The sequence below is a fragment of the Ciconia boyciana genome, chromosome 8 (assembly GCF_034638445.1).
Source record: "Ciconia boyciana chromosome 8, ASM3463844v1, whole genome shotgun sequence".
Classification (NCBI taxonomy): domain Eukaryota; kingdom Metazoa; phylum Chordata; class Aves; order Ciconiiformes; family Ciconiidae; genus Ciconia; species Ciconia boyciana.
The window spans coordinates 12,732,068-12,745,155 of NC_132941.1; the positions used below are offsets into that span (position 1 = coordinate 12,732,068).

Sequence of the window (13,088 nt, forward strand, 5' to 3'; positions counted from 1 at the left end):
ATTTATAGATTTAATACTTTTTATATTGTAGTGGTTAATTTTGGCTTTTTAGGATAAATATCCAAAGCATTTTTGATACCTTATAAAATTATTGTAATTTCTTCTTTGTGTGTTCAAAATATTTGCTGTCTTGAGAGAGATAGGTAGATTTTTCCTTCTGTTGCCTGTACTGGAGTATAACACCAGCAGTGACCATTTACTTTTTTTTTTTTTTTTTGTCTAATTCTTCACTGTGTTGCTTCGGATTTTTGAAAAATTTTCTGTCAATTAGTTAAGTTTTATATCTGTATAGATAAGTGTGTCTTTAATAAATCACTGCCATTAGAAATGTAGGTGTTGAAATCAAGCAAGGGATATTCTAGGCACTGATGTTTTTCTAAGAATAGAAAGTCAGTACATTTTTGTGGTTGCCCCTGACCATTAAGATTGGAGGAAGGTTCTTGGAGAGAATTTCTAGCCAAGCCATATACAGGTAATCAGACACTACTCCTTTTCTTGCCACTGGGAGGCTCCTGTTTAGACAGAGAGAAAAATAAAATTAACATTATGAAGACAGGGGTAGCCCTGATAACATGCATCTCACTAAATATTAAGTAGAAAACATCAACTGTTCATATACAGCTCTGAATGTTCATAATTAGACTACATGATTGTTTTAATCTTACAAAGCTACCATTAGGCCTTAATCTTGCAAACTCTTGCCCACCTGGTTAGTGTCGTTAACATGGCTAGTTGTGCTGGACACTTAAACTGGTAAAGAAGCATTTTTGGGGTCATAAAGCCCACACATAATATGATTTTTAAAAAGGATAAGAATACAGTACATGCACAGTTTTGCAGTCCACCAGCTTATTTTCTGATCTGTAATTACTGCAAGATGGGAGTTTTAAAGTATGGGTCAATTTATGGTAAACATTACCTGATCACCCCTTTTCTGGAGACTGAATTAATAGAGTTAAAGAGGTTTATCTACTCTAACTAAAATTTGATTCTGAAAATGGCTTTTTTTGGTAATTTTATTGATGGCCTCTTTTTCTTTAGGCAATTGCATCATCCTTAGAATCATAGAATCATTAAGGTTGGAAAAGACTTCTAAGATCATCTAGTCCAACCATCAACCCAACACCTCCACGCCTACTACACGCCCACATGTCCCGAAGTGCCATGTCTACATGTTTTTTGAACTCTTCCAGGGATGGTGACTTCACCACCTCTCTGGGCAGCCTGTTCCAATGCTTGACCACCCTTTCAGTAAAGAAATTTTTCCTAATATCCAGTCTAAACCTCCCCTGATGCAGCTTGAGGCCATTTCCTCTCGTCCTATCACTTGTTACCTGGGAGAAGAGACCGACCCCCACCTCTCTACAACCTCCTTTCAGGCAGTTGTAGAGAGCAATAGGGTCTCCCCTGAGCCTCCTTTTCTCCAGGCTAAACAACCCCAGTTCCCTCAGCCGCTCCTCATCAGACTTGTGCTCCAGACCCTTCACCAGCTTCGTTGCCCTTCTCTGGACACGCTCCAGCACCTCAATGTCCTTGTACCGAGGGGCCCAAAACTGAACACAGTATTCAAGGTGCGGCCTTACCAGTGCCGAGTACAGGGGCACGATCACTGCCCTAGTCCTGCTGGCCACGCTATTCCTGATACAAGCCAGCATGCTGTTGGCTTTCTTGGCCACCTGGGCACACTGCTGGCTCATGTTCAGCTGGCTGTCAGCCAGCACCCCCAGGTCCTTTTCCTCCAGGCAGCTTTCCAGCCACTCTTCCCCAACCCTGTAGCATTGCATGGGGTTGTTGTGGCCCAAGTGCAGGACCCAGCACTTGGCCTTGTTAAACCTCATACAGCTGGCCTTGGCCCATTGACCCAGCCTGTCCAGATCCTTCTGCTGAGCCTTCCTACCCTCAAGCAGATCAACACTCCCACCCAATTTGGTGTCATCTGCAAACTTACTGAGGGTGCGCTCTATCCCTTCATCCAGAACATTGATAAAGATATTGAACAAGACTGGCCCCAAAACTGAGCCCTGGGGAACACTGCTTGTGACTGGCCACCAACTGGACTTAACTCCGTTCACCACCACTCTCTGGGCTTGGTCATCCAGCCAGGTTTTTACCCAGGGAAGAGTACACCTGCCTAAGCCATGAGCTGCCAGTTTCTCCAGGAGAATGCTGTGGAAGACAGTGTCAAAGGCTTTACTGAAGTCCAGGTAGATAACATCTACAGCCTTTCCCTCATCCACTAGGTGGGTCACCTGGTCATAGAAGGAGATCAGGTTGGTCAAGCAGGCCTGCCCTTCATGAACCCGTGCTGGCTGGGCCTGATCCCCTGGTTGGCCTGCATGTGCCTGTTGAGCGCACTCAAGATGAAGATCCTTATTCAGTTTCAGATAGTTCCAAGTAGACCTTGGCTATCAACTCCATTTATTGTGTGCAAACCAAAAGAATCCTTTCTCTAACTTTGAGTTGGGGGCATAAGAAAGGAAAATGTGTATTTTCTGCAGGTGAGTAAGCAGGTGTAACACTCAACATGTAGATTTGGATGTGAAGATTACATATTTTACACTCTTTCATGAGTAGAGCTTTGTTTTAAGCTATGAAGAACTACTAGGAAAGATTCATATTCAGTGTAGTCCCAGAGAACCATCAGTCCAGATGGAAGTCCTTCAAAAGGTACTTAAAAGATTATTTTTGGCCTCAGTGAATTAACACAAGTGTTTCTGTTGCTCTAGTCCAGAATCCCTTTACACATTAGATTATTCTCTAAGTTAGAACCAAAATCTTGCAACTCACAGGACAATGAGGTTAGCTGCCCTCGAATGTTCTTGTAAGAGTTCATTCAGACGTACTTGGCGGTAACTCTGATTAAAACAAAACGGGGGGAAAGAAAAAAAATCAGTTAGGTCAGTGATCCTCAGTTCTGGTGCCTTATGGACTTCTACACTACCCATTGCCCACAACATTTTCTGCTGTTGCTTTGGCAGCACTGAAAGCCCGGTCTGCTCTGTGGTCCAGAGTGATGGAGATGGCAAAATAGGAGGCTAAGAGGTGCTGCTTGATTAGTATAATTACCTGGGGGCCAGTGTTGTTCACTGTAAGATTTCCTGGGGATGGAGATTATTTTTGTACTGACACAGTACCGGAGCTGGCTCAGACACAGTTTTTAAGTATTTCTTTGGCTATGGAGTATAGCTGTTAGGGAACTGTGTAGAGACTCTTTTGTGCTATTGTTTGATGGCGGTTAATATATTAATTCATCTGTTTCCTAAGTGTCCAGCTGCTATGCCGGTAGGGCTGAATGTCAGTGTGTAAATGAGCACCTTGCCAGAAATTCATCTCTTAAACAAAAGACCAGGAGTCTGGAGTAAGACTTAGCTGCTTTATGTATTGTGTATTTGTATGGACTTTTACAAATGGCATAAATGGCTGTTACTTTGAGATTCCGCCAAGATTACTTTATGGTCAGGCTCAGGCCCTTAAAGTTTTTATACCTTAACACAAGTCATAGGGAACAAGAGACCAGGGCAGGTTTGTGTACAGGGAGATTGCAGCATGGGAGGTGGATGTATCTTAACTGGTCTTAAATTATTCTCTTTTTCCCTGGAGAAGGTTAAAAGCTGTTTTTTCTCTATTCAGACCTTAAATTTTCCTTTTCTACAGAAATTTTGCTGATCTTTTACACATTATATAAGTAAGAACCCTCATAATTTAGCCAGTTGTTATCTCATGAGAATCATCCTATAATATCACCCTTTATTTGTGCTGCCAGGTTTTTCTCTCTTGAATTTTAAATGTGTTCTAATGTCCTCCATAAATTTCCCAGAACTGCCTTACTTCTGAAGATAAGGGGCATGTCTTTCCAGGTGTGTAAGCTAAACTTTTTGTTGCTGTTCTTATTTTACAGAGAGATTTGGCATTTTCATACTGCTGACTGCTTTCAACCTATGGGGTTTTTTCCTGGTTCCTTAGTTAGTGACCTAGACAAGACCAAGCTTAATCATGTTGTTTGTTTTTTCCCGGTTGTATCCTCACTGGTTCTGCACACAAGTGTGTATCTGGGATTATATTCCTTTTGTGTTTTATACTGAGATGTTCTAAGGGCTCTGACTCCCAAGTTTTGATGATTTATGCTGAGAGCACTTCAAAAATTTTCTGCCCACAGCTGACTACAACAACTTTATGCTGGTTATCAAATCTATGAAAAGGGAAATACAGTGAGCAGTCAGTCTGTTTCCCAGCTGCTGCAGTCGGTAGTATAGTGTGTTATCTTAAATCACCATTGATTTCAGCTTATGTTAATATGTCAGGCTGTGACCTCTAGCGGCTCTGAGCTCAGACTCACAGTCCTTGCTCCGCTGAGGAAGTTACCAGCACCATAAAGTGGAGATAACTAAACTCTCAGTGCACTCAGGTTAATCCAATAGGAACCATAAACAAAATTGCTAGATTAATTCTCTCTGAGTTACAGGAGAACTTGTCTCTTAAGGGTGGAAGAGTTTGCAGTATCCTTTCAGCACTGGCCTGATGAAGCCTGGTGGTTCATTGCTAAAAAGGTATGTTCCAACAAAATTAAAGAGCAGCCCAGGCTCTAATTCACCCAGTGGATCAGCCAACATCGCCTTACAGTGCTTCTGAACTGTGGGAGAGCTCCTGCGTTGTAGGCAGGTTTAGTCTTCACTCGGCCATTGAGGTAAGAATCCATGTTAAATCTTGCCTTTGGAAAAATTCCTAGAGCCAGTTGTAGGGTCTGGATTCAGTTCTAAATTTCCCAAAGTAGTGAATGTTTGGAACTGCACTCTTTCAGAGGTTCAAGCTCTAAAACAGTGGAGCCATTTAATAAACCTCTCAGCAGATCTTATTAGCTCAGGCTCAGCGCAGTACTGTGTGGCTTCTGGTTCAGAGGTGGTTTTCATCTGGCTGGCTCTGATGTGGGCAGAGCCTCTCATCAGCGTGGAAAATACTGAGTAAACATGCCAAGGTCTTACAGAGTGCTGAATAATGCAACCATAACACACCTCTGCATTGTTTACAATATAAATCCAATTTGTAAATATCAAATACAGGTTTGTACATGTCATGTTTCTAATTCCATATCTGGTATTTCACGTTTTCTTACTAATCGCTTCAGTCATCTGGAGTGTAAGAAAAGGTACAGATGTAAAAAGGTAGGCAAGGCTTTACCTTCTCCTTAAATGCTTCTAGCTCTGCATCTGTAATTTTCCATGGAGTCTCTCGCTTTAATTTCTCAGCAGTTGTTATATCTTTGCAGCTTTCATGGAGGCGATATGGCTCAATCATCTCTTCAAAGAATTTCCAGCTGAAACAGGAATTACAAAGGAGGCCTTGCTGCAGGGTACAAACTCACTAACTTATTTCACAGACGTTGTGTGTGGCAGGCCTGACTGCCTATAATTGTAGCTGAAAAACATGCAAAAGCTTTACCTACTCTTTGCTACATTGTGCTGCAAGTTGTATCTGTGGCACTTCAATATGTTGGGGTTATTTGAGGATAATTAAACACTGAGGTTGGCCTACTACAGTTGCAGAGAATTTTCTGCATTTTCCTGGTTGTAGCAAAAATACTGAAATGAGTTCTACAGTAACTCCAAACTGCAGTATATTGGTTAATAATGTTAACAATGAATATGGGTCTCCTCATAAATACTGAGCTTTTATTATTGTTTTAGCATTAACTGGAGCAATCACCTGACTGTTACAGTTTTACTGTTACAGTTTTAATGCAGTGGGGAAACAGGTGATATAAATATCCTGTAGCAAGGGGCTGAAGGAAATGCTGTAGGCTTTTTGCTATATGGGGACTCAGATTTGTGTTCATTTCGCAACTTTTCCACAGATTTTCTCTCTAAATTTAAATTTGTTTCTTGAAGCTTTTGACTGTCATCATCTGGAGAAGCACTTCTGCATCCTTCTGCACTTCCCTGCTTGCCCCTTTGTTGAAAGTTTCTATCATCTCACAGAGACCTCAGGGAGTTTCTTTAATATTAATGTAAGTGTGTTTCTACAAGCACTTTATGCTGCCAGGCCTCACTGTGAAGTGAAATGGGAGGCTGGGCACAGGTTGGACTTTGCTATATGGCCAGGAAGTCAAGAGATGGCTTAAAGGCTGTGACATGCAGCATTTAATGTTGCTGTTGCTAAGTTGCCAGAGAGCTTGTCAACATCCTTAGTGTCTGTTTCGGTATGTAAAATAGTGATAATCCTCTTATTATCAGTGAAATAAATGGGATGCCAGCTGGGAGAGAGATACAGTGGTCTAGCAAGTGTCTGGCACAATATTCACTTGTTCTGTTCAGATAGTGCTGATGCAGCAAATGTGTTTGATTTTTATGTTAACGCCAGATACGCATTCTTTTTGATAGCTTTTATTTATGTAAAATCACTGCATAGTACTGGAAAAATGAGAAGTATTCTGCACAGTTCTTCATATAATTAAAAAATATTAACTGAGAGATCAAGAGGGCACTAACACGTGACTTTACCTAGTAATAAAATCTTTATATTCTTTAATTGCATTTCCTAAGTCAAAATCTCCAGTGCACTGTTCTACAGTTCTACATGATGCACAGTTCTACACTGGTGAATCTAATATTGTTTTTGCAAACTTATGTGTGTGTGGAGAAACGGTACACAAAAGGATTAAGAGACTAACCTGAGATTGCACTTCAACTCAGAGGAAAGGCTTTGGGTGGAGAAGAGGAGCCCTTTGACTATGAAATAGCTATGGACCTATCAAGAGGGGAGTAAGGGATGGGATGGAAGAGAGCATAGCAAGGTGAGAACGTTTTCAGAGGATCTTTAAGACCAAGAGCGATATTGTGGATTGAGTTAAGATTCAATTATTCTCTGAGCAACCTGCTATATACTTTTGTCTACATAAAGCAGAAGAAATAGGTGATTTCTATAGAGATATGTTTTAGAAAGCAAGGACTTGAAGAATTTTTTTTAGCTAATACAGTTGGAGGTGTAGCTTCCTGAGCACTATTTTACCAACTTCCTAACCTCTGCCTAAGAGCATTAACTCTGTACATAAGTTAATTTTTAAAAACATTGAACCTTCATTATATTTGAGTGCTAGAGGAATATTATAATACTGTCCTCATGGGAAAGGAGAAGTATGCTTATGTTTGGCCAGAAAAATGTTAAGTTTATGAATTCATGGTAAAACCCAGAAGGCTGAGTTGGCAGAGATTGTGAGTTTACAAGAGAACTGTGACTGACTGAATAATACAATGATGTGAAGTCTATTGCAACGTAAGTAGGTATGAAAAGCCATCATAAAATGCCTGTTAAATTTAGTGGTTCATAAGTACAGTGTCTAGTTAGTCTTTATTAAAATTGTCTTATAATTACAACATAAAGAAAAAGGCTGCCTATAGTTTTGACCCTCTGAGTTGTGATTGCTAAAAGGTTCTTTTCTTTTTCCTGCTCTAGGTACTTGGAAAATGATTGCAATAAAATGACAGTGTTGTTCTTTGTGGTGTGTGTTGGTCTTTTTTTTTTAATGCTCAACATAAAAGAAACAAGCTCCTGATAAAGGCCTGCTGCTAAATAATGGATTTTGGTAATGTTTCTTACCTCTCTTTGTTGGGCTTTATATTGATATCACAAATGATATTAATATCAGCGAATTTTATTCTGAATTTGCTTAGAAGTGAAGCCATCCTGAAAACAAGAGAGAACATTTTATCACTATATGTCTGAGTGCCTTGCATCAAAGAACACTCATAAATGAGTTAAGATATCAAACACAGTTGTCTCATTATCTTTAACTATATGACAAATTACTTTAAATGCTTTAGTGTTTCAGTTTCCAATTACAGAACTGGATTGATGTGATTGCTGTAGTATAATTCATTTGAGTGATGATCGATGAAAATCACAAAAAATGGAAATGAATAGCAGACAGAGGGAAGGGTGTTTACATTTTGGGCAAAAATGGTACTTTAAGTATTTGCGAAGGCTTGAATTATAAAGGAAAAATATTCACAATACAGTAGGACAGAATTGTCCAATACTTAGAGAAGGCTTCTGTTATTCTATTATTATCTGAATTCTGTGCGTGGTCTATGTACGACACTGGTAGTGTATGTGTTGGTGAAAATTTGGTCCGGAAGGTCGATGTGCAATACTTAAAGAAGTATCTTTTTCATTTATGAATTTATATTGATCTACTCACATGTTGTCTTTACATATTTTCATAAAGGAAAATACTTTGCTTTTCTGCCCCAATTGGTAGGAGGAGTAGTTTATGGCTTTGTGTGTGTTTGTGCTGAGGTTAGAGAGTTTTAGTTAGGTCAGTTTTGCCTTTGGTTGAAGCATGGTTGGGAACTTTTATCTTATATTTTACCCCCTCTTTTTCTTTTTTTTTTTGGTATGTAACCTTTGGAATTTGAAAAGATCAAAAAGTTCCTAGGAGCAAACCATGGTAGAAATACGTATTTGCTTATGACCTGAGAATTTACTTGGGTTTTTTTATATAATAAGAACATACTGCTTATATAAATCCTGATGTCCCTTGGGGCAATCCTTGATTTAAACACCAAAAAGGGCAAAGTCTCAACTTCTGTGGAAAGGTTTTAATATTTGGGGAATTACATGTTAGCAAAAGTCCAGATAAATTTAATTTCTGAATTGGAAATACAATGGATGAAATTGTACTTGGATATTGTTGTATTAGATCTACCTAGGGAATGGAATAGCCACCTGGCCTTCGGATTTGTCTCTTTGAAGGCTTCTGTGTGTGGTGGGTAGAATATACTGTTGAGGAAAGCTAGTGTTTAGGTAGAAAGACATACACATATTGTTTTCTTGGAGTCAAACTAGGTCATTGTCAACTGTACTGACCATGCTGTTCACTCTGGCTTTTGTAGGACAAGCAGTGTATACAGGTGCCAGAACTGCCTCTGTGAAGATCTGTCATGTTTTGACAAATCCCATTTGATGTCAAAATCTCCTACTACCTCCCAAAGAAATTTGGTGACTTGAGTGCCTAGATCCAGGAGCCGGTTGTGGTCCTGAACAGACAAGCTTGGGCAGACGCTGGACAAGGAGCAGAGAACACTTCCCTGCATGCCCTTGAGCAGCTGTAAGGCTTTTTTTACCCAATGATAAGAATAGTTTGTACAAACACTTGTGAATCTCTTCTACAGAAGTATGTTAACTTTAGGGTAATCCTTACAACTGACAGAACCGCAGTGGAGTAAAGTTTGCTTTATGTGAAAGCAAAAGCTTAAGGGAGCATCCCTGTGGCAGCTGTCTTTTGGAGGCACTGTGTCGTAATCCTAGTGATGCTGGCTAAATTCTAACTCCTGTCCTTGCATCCATCTCACTTGTTTTCCACTGGAGTTTTGGTTGGATATGTTGTTTTTAACTCGCTACATGGTGCTGCTGCTCTTTGTTAAGCAGTTCCTGACTTCCATCCCAAATTGGCCTGCTTTCACTGGTGGTGAAATGGCTGTGCCTCTAGTGTATAAAGTGCCTTGGAAGGAAAGGTCCAATATGCAGTGATGATGAAAATAAGTTTATATTAGTACCTTTCATTTGCTTGAAGGCAAATGATGATCATGAAATCTAGACTTTTTTTAAAAAGCTCAGTCAAGTCAACTTGGTCTTAAAGTTGACTAACTTGCTCTTTAACTTCTTTATATTTTACCATTTTACAGTTAATCACATTTACGTGAGCTATCTGGCTATGGTATTTGCATATGAAAAGCTGCATGTGCAATTTCACTTACTGTTAACTGGACAATCTCATGTAAATCCCATAAAAGTAATTATATTCTCATTACAGAGTGCAGATCGCTCTTCTTAGAGAAGGGAATATGAGCTATTAATGGGAAAAATTGCTGGATGTGAGTTTCCTTTGGTAATCACCATTTACACTGAGCCTTGAGGGCTATGCCATAAGCTCAACACCTTTCTATCAAGTACATCATTTTTTTTCATGCTGCCCACAGTACAACAAATGAGTTGTGCTGAGAAATTCCCAGCTTCCTGCTGTATATGCATTATATTTAGCATCAATTCAAACTCTTTAAAGTGAGACAAATATAACTATATTTACACTAGTTTTTCTTCTTCAATCCTATTGACTTTTCCTCCAGTGAAGATCCTTAATTTGCAATTTTTCCACTTCTTCCTGATAGTTAGAATGTAAGGAATTAGGATTGTTAGACCTGGAAGAACATATAAAATTGCAGGAAGATCAAATTAGTGCATTGTGTGGTAAAAATTCCATCCCTCACTTTGGCAGTGTTGGACATAAATTTTTAAGCCAGACATAAAATTGACTATGTAATCTTAAAAGAAAACAGTTTTGTGCAAGTTTCCAAGTTGGTTTTTATATTTGGTAACACAGAAATCTCTCTCCCTGTGGTTCTTACTCGAATTCCTTACCTCCATCATCGAACAGCCACCAAATGTCAATTGTACCTTTTCCTTGCTTCTTTTTAAATTGAGTGCTGGCTTCTAGCAGCTTCTGATTGAATTCACCCACATGCATTGACTGTATTGTGTTAATGGTGCTCTCTGTAATGAGAAAGAAAAAATGTGGGAGGACTTCTGACAAGTGAGGCAATGAGTAGCTTTAGGGAGCCAAGTGGAGAGAAAGCTTCAGGAAAATGAACCAAAGCTTGTGTAATACTTTGTCACTAGATTATAACATCTTGAAAAGGGTTATCTGATTATTTGTTCTCCAGATATTTTTAGTTAACCTAAAATTCACTGGGGCCTTAAAAAGCAATTGGGAAGTATCTGACAGATTTTAGAAGTAAATGGCATCATTTTGCATCATGTACAAGCTCAGCTGTCTTGTAAAATACAGAGCTCCCTGAAATGCACAGTAATGGTGGACAAGGAGAGCTAACAGGGTACAGTGAGAGCACAGGTGAAGCTGAGAGTGGAAGGCAGAAAACAAGCATATATGGCAACTTCCCTATGCTTGAGAAGGTTGTTGTTAATTGAAAATAAACTGATTCTTGCTGTTTGTTTGGCTGGCTTTAAAAGGTACAGTCTTGCCTATGTACTAACAATATCTTCTCTCATTCCATCTTTTGACGCCTGTGGCTTTATTACTGCTTCTCTTTCAATGATTTCAAAGAGACTGTGTCAGAGCAGTATTGTAAATGGAGCAGACAGGCTTCTTTAGAGGTTTTACTCTGATCTGCTAGGTTCTGAAAATGCTTTGTTTGGTTTCCTGTATTTCTAGAGTGTGGACAGGATAGTTCTAAAGCAGTTACTGGCTTTCCTCTACAGTTGTAGCATCTATGCTGGAAGATGCAGCAACTCTGGGGAGGATGAATGTATAAGCAAAACGGAGAGGCAGGGATATTTATTAACATTGTCTGTCTCATCTATAGAGCCAAAGTGTGTAATATGTATTTCCTTTATGCCTTTCTGAACTAAATCGAAAAGGGTAGTTGAAACAGGGGTGCACATTCTTGTGGTATTTGTTATAAAAATACCTTCTACTGAAGCCTGCAAAATGAACTGAAGTCTGCCAAGTAAAGAATAATGACATTTTATGTTTTCAGTCTGTAGATCTTCTTGATACCTGTGGGAGTTGCATGTACAGCCAGATGTAATAGTCTCTGCAGGTGAAAATTCTGAAAATACTTGTCTGTGTACAAGCATGGCTTCAGGTGGGTCATTATCATTACGGCCTAGCAATTGTGAAATGAGACCTTTAATTCTGTCTGTATTTCTGTATAATTTTACTATATCCGAAATGTAATTTTGATTTCATCACCTATACATACAATTTATGTGTTAATTAGTTACTTGACAGCATGCTGTATATTTACTTTCAGTACTTTTACCACCTTCATTTGTGCATTTTTATGAAATTATGCTTAGAATATACAGCAGTAGTGCTATTTTTACCTCTTTTTCAGCTGGGTACTGTGTGCGTGTATGTTGAGTAAAGTGAGATTGCTTGTTCCCTGAATATTGTGCATATGTTCCTGCTTTCTTTAAAGAGGAGAAGAAAAGGCCTCTGTTTAAAAACTGAAAACACCCTATTAAAAAAACCAACAAAACAAAACCCAACTTGTTCTGTATTCCTCAAACTTTAATAAACATGCTATTTTTGACAAATAGAATTCAACATAAGCTGAGCTGAGAAGCTCATTTAGCAGATGGGGGAGGGGGGCGGGAATTAGTTGTGTTGTATGAGGTAGCATGTCCTACCAGCTGAGGACCCTCACGCTATTCTGCCTTACAAGGCTGTGGCCACCAAGGAAGGTTTGCACAGCGTCGGCCCTGTTCCAGGGCCTTCTGTGTGGCTCCTGTGGGGTTTTGGCCTTGGAGTCAAAGTCCAGTTTGCATATTGGTGAAAATGTGATGCGTTGGAACTTACCCTTTTTTGTTTCATGTTTTGAGATGTTGAGCGTGCTGGCTTTTCTGAAGAATCCACGGATGCCACTTTTTCCTTCTTCAAAATCACTTTCTTTAATGGTAGCTTCCAGTGCCAATCTCTCCTGCTCCAGCTTCTCTAATTCCTCTGTATATTGGGAAAAGTAAGGGAACTGGTAACACATCACTTTCTATTTTAAATTAAGTCACTTACTGAAATAATGGCAGTGATGTAATTGCTGTTGTGGTACTTTGTACACAATGTAAAGCTGCTGGGAGGAAAAACTCTTTTGAAATGCTTTTTCCTTGCAAACCGATAGGGAGGAAGAAGCTGAATTCATCTCTGGAAGCCCTAACTTAGGTTGCCCATGCCTACAGCAGTGGTGTGTACTAAAGTGCTACTCAGCTGCTCTCAGATTTCCTCTTCCAGATCAAATTAGTATTGCTGTATTTTATAGTTACATGAGATACTATTTATTGAGTTACGTTTGTGGATTTGGTTGGTTGGTTTCTTTCCCCGAGATCTTGAAAATGCATTAGGAAAGCTGTTTTCCTAAAGTGAGAAAGCTGATGTATTGAGTTCTAGCCCTTGGGTCCCTAGGACAAGGTCACATGGCTTTGGACTTTAAAATTCTCAGAAATATGTAAAGATCCTGAATATGCGATCAGTTTCTATGCTGAAATACTTGTAATGCTTTAATTTTTTCAACATTTGCTGCAAT

General features: G+C 39.4%; 1 protein-coding gene and 1 long non-coding RNA gene across 3 annotated transcripts in view; one reads left to right on the plus strand and one right to left on the minus strand.

Moving 5' to 3' along the window:
- Positions 1–376: 376 nt before the first annotated feature.
- Positions 377–13,088, minus strand: part of SLC12A1 (solute carrier family 12 member 1) — a 49,084-nt gene continuing 36,372 nt past the window's right edge. For both annotated transcript variants that reach the window (XM_072871146.1, XM_072871145.1), the window contains exons 20-26: positions 12,371–12,514; positions 10,411–10,542; positions 10,079–10,190; positions 7,591–7,677; positions 5,176–5,311; positions 2,788–2,855; positions 377–512 (exon numbers count right to left, since the gene is read on the minus strand). In XM_072871146.1, the coding sequence (XP_072727247.1) occupies positions 377–512; positions 2,788–2,855; positions 5,176–5,311; positions 7,591–7,677; positions 10,079–10,190; positions 10,411–10,542; positions 12,371–12,514 (815 nt within the window). The remainder of the gene's footprint in view (positions 513–2,787; positions 2,856–5,175; positions 5,312–7,590; positions 7,678–10,078; positions 10,191–10,410; positions 10,543–12,370; positions 12,515–13,088) is intronic.
- On the plus strand, positions 1,034–7,505 carry LOC140656000 (uncharacterized). Its single transcript, XR_012043922.1, has 3 exons — positions 1,034–5,347; positions 5,883–6,001; positions 7,447–7,505. It is a non-coding gene; the product is annotated as an uncharacterized lncRNA (long non-coding RNA).